The sequence below is a fragment of the Cyprinus carpio genome, chromosome B2 (genome assembly GCF_018340385.1).
Source record: "Cyprinus carpio isolate SPL01 chromosome B2, ASM1834038v1, whole genome shotgun sequence".
Taxonomy (NCBI): Eukaryota; Metazoa; Chordata; class Actinopteri; order Cypriniformes; family Cyprinidae; genus Cyprinus; species Cyprinus carpio.
The window spans coordinates 25,103,581-25,127,529 of record NC_056598.1 but is presented as its reverse complement, the minus strand read 5'-3'; the positions used below and the strand labels follow the sequence as shown (position 1 = coordinate 25,127,529).

Below are 23,949 nucleotides of genomic sequence, written 5' to 3'. Positions count from 1 at the left end.
CTACCTCTCGTAACTGCTTGTTTTGGTGTCTTACTGTATTGCAAGAAGTCTGAGATATTAGTTTAGTCATAACTACATCAATAAAGGAATTATATTATTTGGATTATTCGCATGCTCAAATAATGATACGCCTTCGTCCTCACCGTAGATCTCTAAATCCCTGTAACACACACAGACACACTGATTTGGACACAGTATGAGCACACAGAGAAAGCCACAGTTACTTTGGCATATTGAGAGGATTTTAAAGGTGAAGTGTGTAATTTTTTGATGCTAAAATACCTTCTTTTATCCCAGCAGTAGGTAGACATCCTCAGGAAGTGTGAACACTGTGGCACTATCAAAACAGTTCTCTGTTCATTTGAGTACCAGATCAGCACGACACAGCAACACTGGCTCAACCAATGGCAGGATTTTAAGGAGGGGTGGGGCTAGTTTGGTTATCCAATTAAAAACAAGGAGAGTGTTTAGGAAATCTCTTTGAACACAATCATTGGCCCTGTCCCAAATCCCACCATGCTTGTAGTAGTCCACCCAGATATTCACTTTTATTCCTGATTGTATTGAACGATAGCAGCTATTTATGGATGTTGTCTTGTCTGGTTGATTCATAAGAGCTCTGGGTCAGGTGTGTCGCAGCACTGGTGGTTTGGCCACATGGTTTACTTTCCCATTTGATCAAGTCTGGTTCATTTCACTTGACATGTGACTGAGCTTCGCTTTGTTCGGGACGCTTTCCAGTGCATCCCTCTGTGCTCCTCAGCTCTTTTGATAGTGTGCCAAATTGAAAAACCCTTCAATCTGCTCAATTAAACGACTCTTTCTGCTTTGCTTTTGATGTGAAATTTCAAAACGCTGTATATGTGGTCCATTTTGTAAAGTAATCTCTCCCTCTCTTAGGCCGACTGCGTTTGTGTGGCGGAGAAAAGATGCAGAGCTCCCCCCACTGGCAAAGGTGGATGGTGCGTTCCTGCGCTTTGAATCCCTCAACAAGTCGGATAATGGTGTTTATGAGTGCGAGGCTGATAACGGGATCGGCATGGGGGACATAGCGCACACCCTTCTGGTACAAGGTAATTAACGAGAGACAAACAAGGAATGGAGAGAAAGGGTGTTTTCGTCATTGTTTATTTCTTCTGCTGTTTTACGTTTAATTTCACGTCTCTTTTCTGAATTTTACGTTCCTTTCTTTTTGTTTCTCTTTTTGCATGACGTGTTCTTTGTTTCCTTTTCCATTTTCCCTCCCATCCATCATCCACCTCTCCATCTGCCATTTTCTGTTGTCGATCTTTTTTCTTCATTTCCTTCATCTTCAGACCAGGAAGATTCAGACCTCTTTATTCTCACCTCTACTCTCCCTTCATCCTCTGCTTTTCCCACTGATTCTCCTGAACCTTCAGTTTCAACATCTACTGAAGACAAAACTATTCCTCCATTCTCTTCTTCGTCGTCTTCCACTACCTTCCCCACCTCCACTCTTACCATCTCCTCGACTCTCCCTCCTTTCACTTCTGCTCCTTCGAAGGGGCAGCTGTGGCCTAACGGTGAGAGATTTGGACTTGTAACCAGAAGGTCGCAGGTTCGAGTCTCGGTGCTGGCAGGAGTTGTAGGTGGGAGGGAGTGAATGAACAGCGCTCTCTTCCACCCTCAAAACCCATGGCTGAAGTGCCCTTGAGCAAGGCACTGAACCCCCAGTTGCTCCCCGGGCGCTGGATCTATTACTGCTCCGGGTGTGTGTTCCACGGTGTGTTCACTTCTCACTGCTGTGTGTGTACACTTGGATGGGTTAAATGCATATCAACAGAGACATAAAGAGCCAATGAAAAATACAATCAACTTATATACAAGCTTTCTCTCCCTCCTTTCACTTCTGCTCCTTCCACTCTCCCTCCTTCTCCTGAAGTTCCCACAACCTCTCTTTCCAACGCTCTCTTCCCTGATCTCACTCTTCTGCCCTCCTCCGTTCCTACTCGCACCCCTCCCTCACCCCCCTCCTCCTCCCCTGCCACTCCATCATCTGTTCCTCGGCTGAATGGAGTGCACACCTTTACAGGTAATCCATCGTGCACATACACAAACCTAACCACGGTTTAACATGCAAACTGCTGTGCTACTGATCTGTGTGTGTGTGTGTGGGATAGGGATGGGCATGATTACCCGAGCGCTCGGAGAAGAGGCTGCAATGATCAACCATGACAACACAATAATTGCCTTGACTTTTAAACTTCAAAACATTTCACACTGAACAAAATCCAGTAACAAGCATGCACAGATCAGATAAAAGGGGGTTATTTTGAAATTTAGTTATTTATTTATTTTGGCATTATATATTTAATATAAGAATATTTCATATAATAAAAAAAATACTGTTAATATAATAAAACTACCACATAAATGTTTGAGGTCAGTACTTTTTTTTTAAAGAAACAAATACATTTATTCAGCAAGTATGAATTAATTTGACAGTGACAGTAAAGACTTTGTCTACTCAACAAAACAATTCTAAAAAATGTATCACAGTTTCCACAAAAATTTCAAGCAGCTGTTTTCAACAATGTTTTAATAGTAAATGTTTTTTTAAGCACCAGCGTATTGATTTCTGAAGAATGAGAACTGAAGTAATGGATGCTGAAACTGAAGTAATGGATGCTGAAAATTCAGCTTTACCATCACAGGAATAAATATTTTAAAATATATTAAAATAGAAAACTGTTACTTTACATTTTAATACTATTTCAGAATATTACTGTTTTTACACTATTTTTGATCAAATAAACAAAAACCTAAAAAAAATAAAACACACCCCAAAAAAACCAAAAAAAAAATTCATACTGACCCCAAACTTTACAATTTACACAAATACATTACTTTCGCAGTACTTTTTTCACTAATACTGTACGGTCATGACCTTAAGGACATCAATTTTGAGTGTGTCCAGTTAAAGGTGGCTCACAGAAGAATGAAAATGTCATTATTTACTCATGTTGAGCCAAACCTGTATTACATATTTCTTTCATGGAACAGAAAATGTGAACGTTTAGGTGATTATAATAAATGTGAATGAGAAATGCAAAAACGGACTACAGTATATCTTTCTTCTGAGAAGCGGTATCATCATCAATAGTGATCATTTTAATCACTATTTATTGAGAATACAATGTAGCTTTTCTTCATGAGAGATAACACTGTTCAATTTACAGTATGAATCATTCTTCGTTTGAGTTGGATATTTGTTTGTAGTTAAAAAAAAAAAACTGTTCCAAATGATTTTTTTCAGGAAGTGGACTAATTCGATTCTCAAGCTCCATTCTTTAACTCCTCTCAGTCCTCATTCACATAGAGAATATTCTTCAAAAATGTACCCTTTATTGTTCCACAGAAGAAAGTCATACAGGTTTGAAACGACATGGGGGTAAGTAAATGATGACAGAATTTCCATTATTAGAACGTTATTTTTCTAATGCGTGTCATATTTATGTCTAAAAGCATATAAAAAAACACACAGATGTGTAAACCCGTCCCCCCTCCTTCAAAGCTCTTGAGAACTTGCTTAATTCATCTTTTGCATACTTGTGTAGACAAAACGACTGAAATGCCCATCCCTGGTGTGTGGGTTGAACAGCTTGAATGTGTCACTTCATAATCGAGCAGGTTGTGTTTGTTGCGTGTGTGAAAGATAGAGATATATATTGAGATCTCCAGTGCAGTATCACAGAAGCATGTTGAGCAGCATCTGCTGCCGGCTTTGACTGTAATGCAGGATTTAACCAGGCACATCTCATGGCAAAGCCTCTGATTATCCAGAAACACAATCTGACACCACACCTTTCCTCAAGAAAACATTCGCTTCAGTTATTTCATTATTTCGCTACGTGAAATTCTCTTTAATTTTATTTTTTGAAAGTGTTCAGTGAGTGCTCTCAGATGCATGCACACGCATGCTCGCGCACGTTTTTTCATCGTTTCTCTTTGTTCCTTTTCTCGTGCTTCCACTCATGTGGTCCTCATCCATCCATCCATCCACTCATCCATCCACCCATCCATTCATCCCTTCATCCTCTTAAGAAGAAGCCGGGGTGAAGGCTGCAGGTATTGTCACCTCTCTAACTTTCTCTCTTTTCCTCCTCTTTTCTTTCAATATTGTCCTGTCTTTCTTTTTGGATCTTTGAATGAATCTCTGTCCCTCTCTTTCTCTTCTATCTCTCTTCTGTTAGTGTCAGTTTATGATGGATCTGGGTGTGTTTTTTTTTTAGCTACAACTCTGTTAAATTACACTGTCATTATGAACAAAGTTAATGGTGCAGGAATGCTGTTAATGAAGGCAATACATTTGATATTACATGGAAAACTATTAATATCAGTGCAAATTTGTTGGTTCATTGAAAGCTTAGAACTGAATTAGGTTAACGCCAAAAACTGCATTTTCAGCCAATTTGAAAACAATCTCGCTTAGAAGAATGAATGAGCTATTATTGATGCATCTCAGTTTTTGCTACAGGGAGGTCCAGCCATCTGTAGCCTGGTGGAACAAGCAAAACTAAGTCATCAGCAGTGAGTCGTTTGAACCTGGAAATGCATCTTCCCCCTTTATCAATCTGGTCATTTGTAGAGCCTGACTGATAAGGGGTGCCAATTTCTGTAACTTTACACGCTGCAAGTTCAATTCTGTCACCTCCTCGTGGGTCTTTTGCCACATTGTGCTAATTCAAACCGTAGTGCATTTGCATCATCAACACGAGTGCATCATGCAGAGACTCCTTCCCCGGGGGCGGGGGGACTACAGTCTCTGTTCAAAAAATGTGCAACACCGTGGGATCCCAACGGGGGGCCAGAGGCTGTTCTATTTGTATGGAAGTCAAAGGAGGACATGCTTTAATAGCCTGAATAAACAATTTTTGTATCGAATCAAACTGTTTATCACATAATAAATTGATTGCCTTGGTGCTAATCTTCAGCATTATGCTGTAAAAGTTATATTTGGAGATTTTTAAGAAAAACAGGCAATTTATAAAAAAAAAAATTTATTTCCAGCATTACATATTCATTTCGCCATCATAAAAATCATATACTGTAGACCCCACATCAGAGTCGTTATATGATTAACTTGCAAGACAAATATGACTCAAGTTGACCATGATTTTTTTCCCAGGCTACAAGATTGCAAACACCCTCTTCTCTCTGCCATGAGTACTAACAGCAGCTCTTTACCATTATAGCTAGCTAACGACTTGGAACAAGAAGGCACCACATAGTCAAAAAATTGTTCATTCAGTTTTTTATTAGCATTTTATTATCTAAACTAATTCACTATTTAATGCATTGAAAAAGATGTGAAAAATGCTCACTAAAGTCCATTTCTGCAGAGAAAAACAGCAATAAGAAATGAATCGGAAGCAAATCATCATCAATAGTGAATGTACATGAACCGTATCTGAACAGCCATTTTCAAAAAGGGACTTGAGTATGATTTCTTGGTGTATTCTTGAGTTCAAATAACATCAATGAAATTCACTGAACTTTGACATCAAAGCTTGGATCCTCAACAAACATAGCTATAAAGGCCTAATTTAATGTGATGTTTGCCAGTGTGTTTAGATTCCCTTTGATTGCCCTATCTATCACTCACTTAAAATTATTCCTTTAAAGTGATTTAATAACACTGTTAAATGAAATCTTTACCAGATCTCAATTTATAAATAAATATTTTCATACCATACATTATAATGTTGTGATGCGTAAACTGACTTTAGCCCTATAGCACTGAAAACTGATGTATTATAATATCAGCCAATGATTATTTTATTATTTCCCATTATTTTAAAGATTATTTATTTTTCAAATTATTATTTTAGTCTTGTTTAACTGAAATGACTCCTGTAAAAGAGACGTTATATTTTCACTGCTTTTCTACTTTCTACTTGTTTCTCTTTCACTTTCCTTCTCTGTTTCTTTCTTTTTCCTTTTTTTCTCTGTCGCTCTCAGGGCTTCTTGTCATGTCACTCACTCTGTTCGTCCTCCTCCATCCTCTCTGCTCTCATCTATTGCTCCCTGTTTTTTTCTTCTCCTGAAGCGTGCGAGCGTTAGGGTGACTGTTAACTTGTCTTGTTTTGATGGAGTATTGTTTGAGAAGGAGACAGAGATCGTGCTGTGGGTGGGAGTGATGGATGTCGTTCACGCTCTCTGAGTCCAGGCAAAGTCACTGAAGCTTATGATAGACTCTTCGCTGAAATCTTGCTTTTGGTTATTCATGTGTTTCCTTTCAAACAGAGAGGTCAGCCGCTCGTGGGACTTCACGGTAGATGGAAAATGACTTTGTAGTAACTTGCTAGCCCATTACAAATACACTTCACACATTATATGAACTACTACCATTCAAAAGTTAGAGGTCAGTAAGATTTTCTTTTAAAGAAATTATTACTATTCAGCAGAGATGCATAACAAGTGACAATAAAGACATTTATAATGTTACAAAAGATTTCTGTTTCAAATAAATGCTGTTTTTATTTATATTCAACAAAGACTAAAAAACAATGTATCACAGACTAGTTTACACAAAAATATTAATTAGTGCAACTGTCAACATTGATAATAATAATAATAATAATAAATGTTTCTTGAGCATGAAATCATCATATTATAATGATTTCTGAAGGATCGTGTGACACTGAAGACTGGAGTAATGATGCTGAAAATTCAGCTTTGCATCACAGGAATAAATTACACTTTAAAATATATTAAAAAACATTTTAAATTGTAATAATATTTCACAATATTATTGTTTTACTGTATTTTTGATACAGTAAAGAGCTGGAAAAAAAGATTCACGCATTGTAATGCTTTCTCAAGGGAATCTGCAATCAGGGAAAAAAGGATTTTAAATTTATAGTAATATAATTTGAAAAAATAATGCTGTTTATGGAAAAAGCATGTGCGGTGTTATCAGAGGTGTTGTATTTTTGTCTGAGCAGGTGGTTGTGAATAATCGTGATTCACTTTTATTCAGGTATGCAAACTTTTCACAAAACCAGATGAAAATTTGCATCAACCTGAATAGTTTTAGCACGAATTTTCATCAGTGATTCATGTCGCATTTAAATTGAAAACATAACTTTTCAAATTCATATTGCACATTTCCATCTATTGTTCAGTCTCCATGTACTTCGAAAAGGATGATTTTTTTTCCAAAATATGCGCAGCTTAATGCCATTGCTTAGAGGACTGATTTGTCAAGTCAGGTCACTGTTATTTCTGCAGCACTTTATACAATACAGATTGTGTCAAAGCAGCTTCTCAGAGATAAACAGGAAAATAGCAGAATCAATTATGGAAACTCAACTACAGAGAAAATGTATTGTTTGTAATCGCATTGTGACTCCCTGAATCAAAATCAGATTTCCAGCATTACTATACATGAATGACCTCTACTGTGTTTGTGGAGACGAGGTGGGGATGAATAAGTATTGTATGTTTTTCAGTCTTTTGAGTTTCAGCTGAAGTCTCTCTCAAACTTTTCTCTGATTTTGCCTGGTCAGTATTGTTAAGACATCTGTTGTCATTCTGATTGACTTCTCTGCACAGCATTGACTATCTACCTGTCTCTCTGTCCATTTCTCAGACCCCACAGCGATGTCCACCTCTTCAGGAGTAGACCATGCTGTGATTGGTGGAGTAGTTGCTGTCATTGTCTTCATCATGCTTTGTCTCCTCATCGTCCTCGGCAGATACCTCATCAGACACAAAGGTACCACACACTCACACACGACCCTAATCAGACACAAAGAAATCCCTCGCTCTCTTTCACCCCCCCACACACACACACACACGCACAGACCTAATCAGACACAAAGAGATCACACACACACATATCTGGGGTGTCTGGAGGGCTTATAACCTTCTGGGACTGTGTTCAAATTCCTGACAGAGGGTCTGGCAGCATCCTGCCACATCAGCAGCTTTTTTTTTTAAATGATTTTTTATGGATTTTGTCTTGAATTTAAGCATCAACAAACATTCTAGATGCTTGACTCAAAATCTCATTGTTGGCTGGGGCATTATACTTGTAAATGAACCTTGTGTCTGACTGCAACAGTGCACCTAGAAAAAAAAACACAAGAAAAATGGGCTGGGGAAAAAATGAAATGAAAATGCTTATGAACATAGGTGAGAGAACAAAGAACGGGCTCATACTATGTTGCATTTCCTTGATATTTAAAAAATGCATATGTGCTCAGGATAAACAAAAGATTTTTTTTTTCATATTCTACACTTTTTTAATTTTATTGCCTTTGGAATTGTATTTGCTACTGTATTTTTAAAATATCTATAAGCAAATAATGCTTATGTCTGGCTGTGTGGGTGGAAGTATGTTAATGTGCGCATATACGGGTAGTGTTGATAAACGGTCATTTTAAAATGTAAAAAAAAATGTTACCACTAATAAAACTTAAGTTGCATCATTACGTTTTATGTAGATACTTGTGCATTTAAAAGTGTGTGAGCCTCTTGCCCACCTCTTACTTTTCTGAATAAATGTAATAACAGAGGAATCATGGTCACAGGGGAAAAAAAGGATTGCATGCTCTAATGTAACAGTGTTGACAAAATGTTTTTTTCTGTTTATTCTTGTACCCAGCCTACATGAAACAAAAAAACAAAAACAAGATTGTTGATTTTCATAATAACAGCAAAGTTGCATTAATTATATTAAAAAAAAAAATACTAAATAAATAAAAATACTGTATACAATACATATATGTAACACCTTAACTCAAGTTCTGGTAATTTTGTCATCATAACTGTGACACACACTGAATAATCTGTTTTTATAGTTTAGTGGACTAGGTGGACTTGGGAAGGAGTTCTGAAATTCTGATGTCTGCACAGTACATCAGTTTATTTCAGAAATGCAGGGGCAATTCTGTCCTATCTTATGTCCCTTTAAAAACAGCTATTTTGCAGAGTGCAAGGAGCAATTGACAAAGACTGACAGACTGTGTCACTGCACAGAGGGACACTGTAAACAGATCATCATAGCTGCGCTGCAGCTTTCTCTCTGTATCTATCTATGACTTACAGCATGCAGCTCAAGAAAAGCTGTCAGAAACTATACATCTAGGGAAAACTGGTTTCAGAGCCAGGGAAAAAGCTGAACAAGAATTGAATGCAGCTGTGCACTAAAAAATCATGCTCTTTGTACTCTTTGGTGAGGTATTAATGTAAACACAGTCAGTTAGGTCTAGTGAAAAAGGTGAGAAAAAATCAGGTATGTCAAAATATTAGATCTTTATATTACTTTGTTAAAGCGAGTTCACCCAAAAATGAACATTTTGCCATTTACTCACCCTCATGTTGTTCCAAACATGTATGAATACGTTTCTTCTGCTGAACACAAAAGAAGATATTTTAAAAAATGTTGGTAACAGTTGCTGGTAGCCATTGATTTCAGTAGTGTTTGTTTGCAGTACTATAGAAGTCAATGGCTACCAGCAACTTCAAACATTCTTCAAAGTATCTTTCTTTGTCTTCAACCGAAGAAAGAAACTCATGAAGTTTGGAACAACATGAGGGTGAGTAAATGACAACGACAAAATTTTCATTTTTGGGTGAACGATACCTTTAAAGGTAATTAAGCTGATATTGACAGAAAAGAAAGAAAGCCCAATTCCTTAAGAATTTAAAGTTTTCTAACATCAATATTTCATTTTAATAATAAAATAAGTAAAATAAAAACATTTCAAATAAAATAAAACTTTTAGTTAGAAGCTATTTTTATTTAATAGATTTTTTGTTTTTGGAAAAATCTCTTATACCCACTAAGGCTGCATTTATTGAAATATTGTGAAATATTATTGTATAATAATATTATTTGTTTAAACAAACTATTTTTTATTTTAATATCTTTTAAAATATAATTTATTCCTTTGATGGCAAAGCTGAATTTTCAGCAGCCATTACTCCCAGTCTTCATCATGAAATATAATAATGATGTAATAAAAAAAAGTGCATTAATATAAAGTAAGCTTTCAACAAATTACTGAAGATATGCAATTAATGACGATGATATACAAATAGAAGCTGTGGTTTCATTCTCTCTGTCTCTCTCTCTCAGGTACGTACCTGACTCATGAAGCGAAAGGATCCGACGATGCTCCTGATGCAGACACGGCCATCATTAACGCTGAGGGTGGCCACTCTGGGGTGGATGACAAGAAAGAGTACTTCATTTAGAGATCCATCCCTCCGCTCCCTCTTCCTTCACACGCTTCAGTTCACTCAGCCTGACAGGGAAAAACGGGGATGGCAGAGAGAGCGGAAATATGTGAGGAAAAAAAAAACAAAACAAGTGTTGACCTGTTCGAACTGAAGGACCTCAAATAAGGTTTGACACACAGGACAGGGAAGTGAGAGTTACGCACTGGCGCGTGGGCTCATTTACACACACACACACACACACACACACACACACACACACACACACACACACACACACACACACACACACACACACACACACACACATCCTACTTCTCCATTACCATAATGACACATGAGCAATCACACTTGATGAGACATAAATAATAAAAAGAGGCAATATGACAGTGACCACACTTTTCTCGTCTCCCATGATTCCTTTCAAATGGTCCAGATGTACTCTGGCACATGTTGCACAGTGATATGTGCATGCATGAACTTTCAGGACACATTGTCTTCTCCCAAAACCATCAAAAGACACAGACTCTTAACAGGCACGCATGCAAACACACACCCAACATAAAGTGTCTTAAATTCTTAAAATTGAATTTAATCCATGTAACCCTGCAATATCACTGACAGATACACACACACACACACATACATACTCATATACATCACCTCAGTGTTACACTATCATACACACACACAGAATAACCAGGCAAAAACAGCAGCCCCTGCAACCATTATGTGGGACCCCCGATATAAATTTATAAATACATATATATATGATTATATAGCATCATTTTTACTCAGTGTGCTGTAAATATATCCTCCATCTCTCTCTATCTCTCTCTAACCTCACTGTCTGATATTGCAGTATATACTCTCTGAGCCTGCCTGGTTTTCTTACATGCGTGGAAATGCCGAGTTGATAAAAAAAAAAAATATCTGGACTATAAAAAAGAAAAAAAACATGGTGTTATGAAAACTTCAGTAATATTTGTATGAATTACGTTCTCTTTGAGTTTGATTTCTGGTGTTTACTGTTGGTGCAACAGTCTAGTGTCATTTCATCAACCTGGGAAGATTATTATTATTATTATTACTATTATTATTATTATGAGGTCCTTAATCTAAATGCATTACATTGTGCACTGATGTGTCATTGTATCAGGCCCAGTGATTCGCTCACTCACGCCACCTTCAGGAATGAATCTTCTCTGTTCTTCAGTGGCGGGACTCTCAGAAAAAGCAGGGTAACACAAACTACTGCTCTCTTTCTCTCTCTCGCTCTCTCTTTCTCTTACTGATCATATTTTCACTTTCTTCCACCTATTTCCAGTCTGTTCTTAAAGCTAGATTATTTCTAGACCTAAACCATCATTGTAACCACAGACCTTAGTGACATTCGAAGGTAGTTGCATCATGCAATAAACTGAAAAAAAAAAAAAAAAACTGTTGATTAAATCTGGATTTTTAAATGTGATAGGTGTCATTTTTAGTATGCCAAAACTCTTACTCCTATCCAGTCTTAATGTGAATAGACTGTAAATGAGCCATTCGTAGGTTGATTCCCTGTGGCACTATCAAAACATAGCTCTGCTTTTTGAGCATCCCAACCTCCTAACATATAACTTTGGCTCAACCAATGGCATGCAGTCTGATTTGGTGGCTCAGAAATGACACACTTTTAAATATGTTGTGCTTAAATGTGTTATTCTGGAATACTGCTTCACTATGTATCCAGCTGATTATTTCCTAATCCATGCAGATCTGGTAGCCAATATGATTACAGAAAGTGGCCAGTTGTCATTTCTGTATCACTTATTCCTTTTCAGTAGCTATTTACCTAGAGGAGAAGGTTGGAACTGTGACTTAGGTGTTGAGTTATAGTGCACATGCAAGCAATGCATGTTTGAATCTGGCTTGTGACATTTTTCATTTGTATTACACCTAGACCCTCTTCCAAACATTTATTGTCTTTAAATGGGCAAAAATGTAACATTTAAAGATTTGTTCTCTGAAATTGCGAAACATGGAAAAAGAGTCAGGTGTGGTTATTTATTGGAAAACTGAGATGAAGTGTTAAAGTGAAAAATAAACATAATTCTGAATAAAACGTGTTTTAATGTTCAGCTGAATTCATTCCACCTTTATTTGTCTACCGCTTTTCACAGCAGAACTCGTTTCAAAGCAGCTTTGCAAGAAATGCACGTTTCAATGATACAATGTCATTTGGCCCCAATAAAAGGGACTCTTAAATCACATCTGCCACATATATGGAAGTTTAGGCGTGTTTTTGTTCACGTGGGATGACAAGGTCATTCGTTTAATGCGTATGTAGGTCACAACTAAGTGGCAACTGACCAATTAAACCAAAAGCCGTCCTCTACCTTAGACTCCCTCCACATACCTCATGAATGCCAGCAGACAATGAGTTTGTGAGAAAAGTAGTTACAATCGACTGCCACAAGATGGCGACAATGCATTTCATTTCCCACCCATGTCTCTCTCTCTCTTTCTCTCTCTCTCTCTCTCTCTCTCTCTCTCTCTCTCTCTCTCTCTCTCTCTCTTTCCTGTACAAGCAGTAGAACTTCCAGTTAGCTGTCAGTCTACTCAGTGCTTACTTTTAAATTATGTTTACTTTTATTCTGCTGTAGATGTGCGTACTGTTGTTTGTAATTTTATGTTCCTTTTATCATTTTTATGATGACTAAATGTCTTAGATTGGAAGGTGTAGATTATAGTTTCCATGACTTTTGATTTGTTTGATAATCTGCCATTTTTTATGATTTGATGTGATTAGTGTTGCCTTGAACAGTCTACACACTCAAGTGAGCACAGACACTGGCACACATTTATTGCGCGTCTGTGTTTACATGCGTGGAAGATTTTCACAGTGGCCCACCAAAACAGATGCAGGAAACACTAAAAGTATTATTACATTCTGTTAATGGAGTTATGTTAGATTCTTTTTTTTTTGTTTTTTTTTTAATGATAAGTCTTCCTTTTAAATAAATATTCATATCATGTGGAGCTATTCTGTCATGTATGTTGATTTGTATTATGGCCGATGATGTCATCTGAACGGGACTGAACTCTGAGATCATCATCATTGTGGGCTCCGTTTGTTTGATGGTCTGTTTAGACAGTATTTGCTTTTTGTTACAAAAAAACACCCCTTAACAACAAAAAAAAAAAAAAACAGTGGGGTAACCTAATTTCAGTGGTTATTATTGTTGTTAAAATTATTGAAATGTGTTTTAATCCTAAAGAATCCTTAGAATATTGTTATGTAAAAGTAATATTTACATGAAAAGTCAACATGTATAGTTATGGGTTCTACCCGATCTGACCTTATTATTAAAAATAAATTCTACATTTTCAAATACTATATAAAAAAATTATGCAATGAATATATATATATATATATATATATATATATATATATATATATATACACACACACACACACACACACACACAAAAATTTGAAATATTTTTAAAAAACATACACATGTATAATATATTTCATATATCTTTTTATTGACATAAATTTAAGACTCTTAAAAAAACGGTTGCATATTTTCACTGTTATATAGGAATATGGGACATGCTGTCACATTGGGCACCTGCTGTTTGTTGACAATAATTTGAGAATACTGAAGATATTAAAAGTATCCTAAATAAATCTACAGTTTATACACCCATATTTAAAATAAAAAAAAGGAACAGTCCAAGAAAAAACAGGTGTGGCCATAACACATAGGCTAAAACACGTGACAACTTGCCCCAATCTCACAATATAAAAAAAATTATTTTCGTCATGACACTTATAAAAAACACATAAGAGTTTTATAATATACAATAACACCTTTTACACCACTACTTCTCAAAAAAAATATTATAACAAAAACAATCTGAATTTATGACAGTTGTGTACCAGCCCAGGTGTTTAATGTCATCAGGCTAGAGAAATCAAATACTTGCAGTTGGAGGACTGTAGCCCTTGTGACAACCTGCCCCTGTGACAACAAGCCCCGGTCTCCCCTGTGTGCATGATAATAGGGATGTCAGTTCTCAACTCCTAATTTGAATAATCATGGTCGTCTGATTGAACAGCCGGCGGATTTTAAAAGGTGAAGATAAGAAATGTTATATCCGCATATTCGTATATGATCTGCCGAGCTGTGACATTGAACAGCGTAAGGACGACAAACGCAATGTGTGTGTGTGTGTGTGTGTGTGAGAGAGAGAGAGAGAGAGAGAGAGAGAGAGAGAGAGAGAGAGCTCCACCGGCGCAGTACCGGGCGATTCCTCCGGTGATCTCAGAGCGCTGCGTCTCTCTTCAACAATAAAAAACTGAAATTTGCTGGAAGAAAGAGATTTTCCAGCGCACATCTCGCCCGCTTCTGCTGAGGAGGAAAGAAGCACGCGCTGAATGAATGAACGCAGACCGAATGACATTCCCAGCACCGGTTCGCGGGGTTTCACAGTGCAGCGTGAAGGAGATGAACTGATGGTGTTTTCTGAGTGACAGGGGCGCAGATGGGCTTCAGCATGGCTTGCCTCTGGATTTTAACTTTGGTCATCAGTGTTCACAGAGGTAAGACACGAGCCGCCTTCACAAGGAGCCAAATGACTTCAATGTGTCTGTCTCTCTGTCACAGCGGAAGGTGTTTTAACTTTGTTACTATGGTAACGCTATAGGTTAAATAGCGCTTTGTTGTATCATCTCGTGTCATGGTTTTTAAATAGAAGGTTTTGGACAGTATCACCCTCTGGTGACCTTATGCGCGCGTGTAAATGTTTTTAAATGCTTATCTGTTTTTTTTTTTTTTTTTTTTAGAGAAATCTCAATTTTATAGTCTCAATATATTTCCTTTTTATGGCTGTTATTAATAGCAGCTTGCAGGATTATGTTCGCACCTCCGATCCGCCGCCGTGCACCTCGCGCTTTGTAGTTCAGCGTCTCGTGCCTCGCTTCTTGCTCGCGTGCGCGTGACGGTGCAGTGAAAAACCGTTACCCGCGGGACGCATCACCGGTGACGGCGGTATCTGACTGGGAAGAAACCACGGCTATAGATGAGGTCCGCGGACGAACGTGACTGTAGTGTAAAGTGTATCAGTGAATGTGAAGTGAAGTGAATATGAATGAAAGGTGGGATCCGCTTTGCCGCCAAGAATGACTGAAAAAAAAAACAAAAAAAAACATGTTGCTATATATTTGTGTGTGTGTGTGTTTGTGTATGTGTGTACACGTTACAGTTAGCCAATTTTTGTAGGCTATATATAGGCATATATATATATATATATATATATATATTATATCTATATATATTCTCTCTCTCTCTCTCTCTCTAAATATATAGGCCTATATATAAATTGGTTAACTGTAGGCTAACTTATTACTGTAACTTATATGATGAAAATAATATTGTTTTAATACATGCATTTTAATATGTAAAAAGTTATATGTGTAACACATATGTAAGATAATGCATTCTAATGGTAATTTTTTTTAAAAACATGCTAATAGAAGTGAATATCATGAATTACCTTATAAATGATGTAAAAATTATATTTAGTGTAGTTTTACATATTGTTGAAATAATATGCTATTAGTAAAAAAAAAAATTGTGAATTGCTTTATAGAGTATGCAGAAAAAGGCATTCCCAGAATTCCCTGCGGGAACACTTTTCTTTATAAGTAATAAGTAATAATAATTAAGTAATAATTTAATAAAGTAAAAATTAAGTAAATAAATATGAAGCCTATTATGTAAAAATATTAGTTATTTATTAATATTTATTAGTTTATTATTTTAGACTGTTGATGGTTGTATGTTGCTTTTTCCATTATTTAGCTACTATTAATAGTATTATTTAAATGTTTGTTATTCTGTTGGCGTTTTGTCTTTTGTTCTGAGTATTTCATTATTTATGACAGTTGCTGGCCAATTTTGAAAAACATTAAGTCATCATGTTACCTTCTATTATCTTATTATCAGAAAAACATACAGTTTGAAGGGAAACTAGATTAATTTTGAAATCGCTATTAGACATATAGAACACTGGGGTCCCCAGGGCCCCAAATATAAAGACAGTAAATTCAGTCTCAACAACATTAGAGATAATAATAACAGCCATTTTGTGCATCTTACTTCAACCGGTGTGTCTGCAAATATCTGTGGATGTGTAGGTGAAGATCAGAGAGTGCGTTCTCTCAGATCTGATACTTGTTAGCAGGTTTTCATGTGAAGATGGTGGTATAGAGAGAGAGAGAGGTGATGAAAGAAAGAGATTGAGGGAGGTGAGACCTGTTTGCAGGAAGTGTCAGCAACTTTCTCTGAAGGAGGGATTCAGAAAAGAGAAAGAGAGAGGGAGAGTGATGGATTGATTGAGAGTGAGAGCACCGAGTGACACAAACATGTTGTGATGGAGGAATAGCGTGATGGAGAGATAAGGAGACAGGCCCAACTCAATCTGTCAAGGGAGAAAACAAAAGGAGAGAAAAAAAAAAAACTTATGAAGGACAACAGACGAGAAAATGATGTTATTTTTTAATTAGTCTGCAGTATTATGTGTTTAACACTCCTAGTGTGATCTGGAGAGCCCTTGTGTAAATGTACTGTGACCACGTGACCACACTGTACAGAAGAAAAACGCTGACCTTTTTTAGATATTTGACATTATTTGTTGTTTATGATGTTCTTTTCAGTGTGCTGTGATGTGAAAACATTTGGTCTTATTCAAAAAACAAACAGACAAAAAAAAAAAAAAAAAAAACTTGTTTATGAACCCATTTTTACATCACCTGTCAATTTGAACTGAATGCAACAAATTCCATATGAATTATGTTACATACAATTTTCACAAACGCACAATTTGTATCCGTTAAATAGCAGAATCAGAGTTTATTTGGGCCATTCAGGATTTATTTTATTGTAATAATTTTGCTTTAGTCAAGTCAACTTGACTTCACAATATATATATATTTTCAAAGCAGCAGTAATATGCATAAATTCATGATGTTAATGTTTATAATATCTCAATATCTTCATGCCTAGCCTCATTTAGCGCAATAAAAATTTGCATTTTGCGATGATACAAGCAATCAAGCATTTGAGATATGCTACATAATATAGCCCTATAGGCAAGTCTACAGTAGTATGTGGATATATATATATATATATATATATATATATATATATATATATATATATATATCTATATATATATATTAGTGCTGTCAAAACCATTACAGTTTTTTTCAATTGCTAAACACCCTTTTGTCCAATCTGTAGTCACATTTTCAAAACACCTATACACAAGTAGCAAAACATCCAGTCTGTTGTGACCATACCGTTAACACAATTCATGTTGTTTCACACAATATTCAGTAAATTAACAAGTTTCTAAAATGCTTAAATTTTATTTTCACATAAGCTTACCCCATACCAAAATCATAGATCTTTCTTAGGTTTTTTTTTTTTTTTTTTTTTTACAAATGCTTAAACACAGCATGAAAGAAATGAAGATCTAATGTTCCAAACTTTAAATATAGGTCGTAAAGCCTTACTTCTGCAAACAACAGCAGTAAAAAGTATTTAAAAAAAATATCTCTATATAAAAGATTGTAACAACTGGTAAGCATTTTTAAGTAACAGATCACTAAAATATTTACAATTCCAGTCTCAGTTGGAGGATTGGAGAAGGAGTCCAGTGGGATAGTCAGGTGTTGATGCTCTTTCAATTACATCAACATTAGAGTAAAAATAAAAAGACCTCTTTGAATTGGTTTTGTGGGTTGCTTGAGACAACACAAAGAATCAGAGAGAGAAAAAAGAATGCCTGGGAGGAGGAGAGAGAGAGAATAGTTTAGATCAGATTAAGATAGGTATAAGATCAGGTGGTAAGGGAGGGGTAAGAATGTTGTGCTGGACTGTGCATTTTTATGTTTGTTGTTTTGTTTTTCACTCTTTCACATGTGGAACCTATGAAAGCTTATAGAAGTCCAAATTGTGAGATAAAAAAAGGGTAATTGTGACTTTTTTAATCTCACAGTTCTGACTTTTATTTCTTGCAGCTGATAAAGTCTGAACTGCAAGATGTAAACTCACAATTTCAAGAATAGAAGTCCAAATTGTGAGATAAAAAGTTCACAATTACCGTTTTTACTTTTTTATCCTGTGACGGAAACAAGCTTGCATAGTAACCAAAGGCCATGTTGTAATTTTTGTTGATCACTGGCATCAGCTACCATTCACATCCAACCCCCACCCACTGGAGAGCAACTTCAATCAAGGTCCCAGTTGAATTTCTGCATAGATGATGCTATTTTTTCTATTGTACATTCTATAAAGTAATGACTCATTCAGTTTTAGACAGTATGTGGCCGAGAATGAACACATTCAACACTTAAAAATTTAACTAAAGGTAACTAAATTACAAAAAACAATGGATTGTCTATATGCAGGTAGAATTGAAACATGTATGTCAAACATGTACAAGAAAGTAATGCAGTTTTTGTAAAGCCATCAACTGTTAGTATGTTGACAGTCACTGTGCTATGATTGACTATATGTTCCTATTGGATAGAAAGGTAGTGCTAATGTTTTGTCCGAATGACTCAATTTTGAATTTGGTTTGCTGTGTTTTGATAGAGTTAGTATATGTAGGAAAAGGTATTCAGCATTTTGAAATGTAGAGTTTGTATTTTTTTTTTAACAAAACGTGATTTTGGCCTGAAAATTAACTATTTGGCTAATTGTGTGATGTAGGTGTGCTGCTGTGTTAAGAGTTTAGAAAAAGTACAATAATTATTAAAAAATTCTTATCAACAAAAAAAAAAAATAATTTAAATTAAAATAATCGCATCCAAAATAAAAGTTTTTGCTAACATAGTATACGTATGTGTTCTCTGTATATTTATTATGCATATATAAATACACACACATACAGTATATATTTTGAAAATATTTACATGTATTTATATTTATAAATTTTATATTCATATAATTTATATTATATATAAATATATTTAATATAAAAACATAACATATTTTTCTTAAATATATACATGCCTGTGTGTGTATTTCTATATTCATAATAAATATACACAGTACACACACATATATTATGTAAACAAAAACTTTTATTTTAGATGCGATTAATCACAATGAATCATTTGACAGCACTGTATGTATATATATATATATATATATATATTATCTATTTATATATATATATATATATCTATATATATATAAAATGAGTTAAGTGATTAGTATAGTTACATTTTGCAACAAAATAAAAAATCAGACAGTTGAGATTTGCTATATGCTTTACTTGAATATACTGTACAGTATGTGGATACATATCCAACAATAATACATATCCAACATATCCAGTATAAATAAGCACATAACCAAGGTAAATTATATAGTAGCTGCCTTTTATTTGTTCCTTTTTTTTTTTTTTAAAGTTAGGGTCAGTTCAGTTTCATCTTCAGTTCATCCACTATTATTTTCATTCACATATGATCCAAATTGCCTTGAAACATGCAATGTCTACTGCAGTGTTGTGCATCTATGCTTGTGTTTGTGGAAAGTGTCTGATTTTCATATTTGACAAACACAATCAGAGCTGGTGGATTCTGTCACTCAACTCAGTCATACAGAGAGAACGAAAGAGACATGCAGTTAAAAATCTGAGAAGTCTGATTGTGAGAGAAAGACAAAAAACCTACCAACACATTGTTTTCGTTAGCTTAATGTTATGCATTAAGTATTCTTTTAGGAGACGATGAACCGCAGAATACAGTGTTCTGGAAGAAAAACATTTGAAATCATCAATCCACATGCAGTAGTAATGCCCATTACCCAGTGTGCTGTGCAGCTAAATTATAACTACGTGAAATGCAAAAACAAGTTTGGGGGATTGTTTGTATGTAACAGAGGCCAGCGGATAGGAGCTATGCAGGTAAACCTCACTCTCCTGATCTCAAGAGGCACACTAGCGACTGATGCTAGTGGCTGAAGTCTTTAGCCTCCTTGTTAGTGCGCCTGCCTCCCATGCTGGAGAGCCGGGTTCGAGACCCACTCGGAACAAGAACGAGGTGTGGCAGTTAGGTCGGGGGAGGGGGGTTACATATAGTTAACCCAAAAATGAAAATTCTGTCATAATTTTTCATCATCAGCTTTTCTAATCCTGTATGAGATTCTTTCTTCTGTTAAACACAAAAGAAGATATTTTGAAGAATTTGGTATAGGGCCAATCATTTGTTTGGTTAGCCACATTTTTCAAATATATATTTTTTTTAATGTTAAACAGAAGAAAGAAACTCATACAGGTTTGGAAAAAACTTGAGAGTGAGTAAATGATGACAGAATTCTCATTTTTGGGTGAACTATCCCTTTAAGTGTACTGCTGAAATTAGTTAGGAGAATAAACATATACAACACTAATAAATTATGTACACACTGTATGACTTGTAGTGAGACATAAATGTTTAAACTGTTTGATGCCTGATGTTACAACTCTATTTCAAAGAATATAGAAAAGTTTGATTAACATTTATACGTTTTCCAAGCAGATTGTAACAGGCTATTTTAGTCCCAACTGTGTACATGTGCAGTTTTCTCATTCATAGACCATTGGCATTTCAGTATAACAGCATCCAGAAGACACAGATTTACAGGAATATTTCCCTGCACTTTGTAATAAGGCAGTAGATGAACATTTATTTTGGATGACACCTACACCAGTGTGAGACAGTGAGAGATACATTGATGCATTGCAGTTGATATTTTTAGCTACGCAAGTCTGTTTAATTACTTGGGAAACTAGTGAGCATTACATTTAGTTGGCAGGTGGACCAAACAGCATTAGCAGTGTTTTCTTGTAACAACTACAGTGATGGAATGTCGTTTCCAAATGCCTAGATTTCTATTTATAAAGAGCTGATTGCTTTGCATAGTATATTATTATTAGTGCACCATGTTGCTTGACACACTTGCAAAAGTTGTTTATATATGGACTGTTATAAACATGCTTGTGTTTAGTACAGGAGCAGTCAGTCGTTAATTTCAGCGCAGAGATGATCATCAGGAAACATCTCATTTATATGAGAAGCCGATGCTTGTGTAGAAGAAATATCAGTCCCAGATCTGTCTGGGCTAGAGATCTCTCCAGTGGCTTACTGGTAGGCTGCAGTAATTTCGTTAGATGAATAACTGGGGCACAGGTGTGAAGACATATGCACACGTTTGGACAAGAATGAGACTTTGTGGATACAGGAGGAGACCGTGAATACAGGTGTATATGCAAAGACACATTTAAACCTATTTTTAAACTGTAACCATGAGAACATCTAGTAATGGCATTATTTGAAGGGTTCTTGTAAAGCACACAAACAGATGTACAATGATACCTTGAAACAATCTTATATATAAAGACTGGGACAAGTTGTCACAGGTAACTATAAGGTTTTGTGTCACAACTCCATTTAAACAAATTTTCTTTGATATTGGTTTTGTATGTTGTTTTAATTTTTTTTTTTTTTTTTTTTTTTTTTGCTGTTTTACAATTTTGACTAGATTTTTTGTGTATGATTTTATAGATAGTAAGGTTCCATTTGTAAACATTAGTTAACATGAACTAACAATAAAAAATGGTAGTACTTTACTTAAAGCTTTTATGTATAATACTTTATAAAGGGTTATTAAAAGGTAAAATACATTGTAATAAGTCATAATGTGCGTTGTATAACATTATATCTTGTGGTAAATAATTATAAACAAATTTAAAATGCATAGTGTAACATATAATAGACAAATAAATACCTCAAGTAAAAATTGTTCATGAGATTGTACAATGTATTATAAGGTGCATAATAATTAGTGCACTAAAACTATTTTTATTATGTATTATAGGCACATAAATGCTTTAAGTAAAGTGTTACCAAAAAAAAAAAAAAAGATACAACATTTATGTAATAAAATTAGAAGTTGTTTCTGTTAACATTATTTAATGGAACTAAGCTAACATGAACTAACAATTAAAAGTTGTCATTTATTTTATTTATTTTAATATACAGTACAGGTCAAAAGTTTGGAAACACTACTATTTTTAATGTTTTTGAAAGAAGTCTCTTCTGCTCATCAAGCCTTTGTCTTAAGCCTGCATTTATTTGATCAAAAATACAGAAAAAATTTGTTATTACTACAACTTAAAATAATAGTTTTCTATTTGAATATACTTAAAAAAAAAAATTATTCCTGTGATGTAAAGCTGAATTTTCAGCATCATTACTCCAGCCTTCAGTGTCACATGTAACATCCAGTCTATCACATGATCATTTAGAAAATCATTCTAATATTCTGACTTTATTATGAGTGTTGGAAACAGTTCTGCTGTCTAATATATTTGATGAATAAAAGGTTATGCATTTATTCAAAATAAAAAAAAAAAATTCTAATAATATATCTTCTAATAATATATTTTCTTTACTATCACTTTTTATCAATTTAAACACATCCTTGCTGAATAAAAGTATTGATTTTATTTTAAAAAAAAAAGAAGAAAGAAAATTATGACCCAAAATTACTGACCAAGTAGTTTATATTGTTATTACAAAATATTTATATTTTAAAAACATAGCTTCTTTTTTTTTTCTATTCATCAAAGTATCCTAAAAAAGTATCACATGTTCTGAAAAAATGTTAAGCAGCAGAACTGTTCTTTGATAATGAATCATCATATTTCTAAAGGATTTCTAAAGGATCATGTGATAATGATCCTAAAAATTCAGCTTTGCATCACAGAAATAAATGATAATTTAAAGTATAATAAATTTAAAAACAATTATTTTAAATTGTAATAATATATCACAATATTAAGTTTTTTCTGTATTTTAGATCAAATAAATGCAGGCTTGATGAGCAGAAGAGACTTCTTTCAAAAACATTAAAAATAGTAATGTTTCCAAACTTTTGACCTGTACTGTAGGTAAAATAAATGAAATAAAATAAATATTTTTATTTTTATTAATTAGCATTATAACAAAGATGAATAAATGTTGTGACAAATTTATCTCTCGTTGGTTAATTATTGTTAATAACATTAATTAACATCAACTAATAAAAAAATAACAAAAAAAAAAAAAAAAAAAAAAAAAACTTTATTTATATCAATTTCTCAAAACCATTTATCATTTCAATTAATTAACACTTAATGAAATGTACTAAAATAACTAAAAGTAACACTGAAATCAAAATTAAAACTAAATAAACTACAATGCCTCACTGATGCTAAAATAACACTGCCATAATTTTGGTAGGCCAAGATCACGCGTAATATATTTATGTATTGTGATATATTCCATATTTTTTGTTTCATAATTGTTTAACATTTAACATTATTGCTGAAAAAAATATTACATGCATTTTAAATACAAATGTATATGTGGGGGCTTTTTAGCTAATGCTTTATTTTTTATTAATTATTTTTAATAAATAGCAGGTTCCCATTGTGACAACATGCCCCATGAACTTGAATGGAAACTATGTTTGCACTAGATCTGGAATTAACATTTATTGGTTTGTCTGAATATTCATTGTATTATTGTTTGGGATGATGTCATTAGTGATGCTTTGTTGTTAGCATATGGGAATGTATATGTGTGAGAGCACTGCAGTTATCACTGAGGAGGAGAGCGGGAGGCATGAAGGGGGAATTTTTTTTTTGCGCTCT

General features: G+C 34.6%; 2 protein-coding genes across 10 annotated transcripts in view; both read left to right on the top strand.

The window, feature by feature from the left end:
* Window positions 1–10,518, top strand: part of cadm3 (cell adhesion molecule 3) — a 59,428-nt gene extending 48,910 nt beyond the window's left edge. For 2 of the 6 annotated variants that reach the window (XM_042718850.1, XM_042718849.1), the window contains exons 8-13: window positions 901–1,073; window positions 1,317–1,493; window positions 1,853–2,053; window positions 4,066–4,089; window positions 7,616–7,741; window positions 10,109–10,518. In XM_042718850.1, coding sequence (XP_042574784.1) covers window positions 901–1,073; window positions 1,317–1,493; window positions 1,853–2,053; window positions 4,066–4,089; window positions 7,616–7,741; window positions 10,109–10,227 — 820 coding nt within the window. In that variant the 3' untranslated portion in view covers window positions 10,228–10,518. The remainder of the gene's footprint in view (window positions 1–900; window positions 1,074–1,316; window positions 1,494–1,852; window positions 2,054–4,065; window positions 4,090–7,615; window positions 7,742–10,108) is intronic. The other 4 variants (XM_042718851.1, XM_042718853.1, XM_042718852.1 and 1 more) reach the window with 4 other exon arrangements.
* A 3,696-nt stretch (window positions 10,519–14,214) lies between these two features.
* kirrel1b (kirre like nephrin family adhesion molecule 1b) overlaps window positions 14,215–23,949 on the top strand; it is a 36,824-nt gene continuing 27,089 nt past the window's right edge. For 2 of the 4 annotated variants that reach the window (XM_042718848.1, XM_042718847.1), the window contains exon 1: window positions 14,215–14,800. In XM_042718848.1, coding sequence (XP_042574782.1) covers window positions 14,743–14,800 — 58 coding nt within the window. In that variant the 5' untranslated portion in view covers window positions 14,215–14,742. The remainder of the gene's footprint in view (window positions 14,801–23,949) is intronic. The other 2 variants (XM_042718846.1, XM_042718845.1) reach the window with 2 other exon arrangements.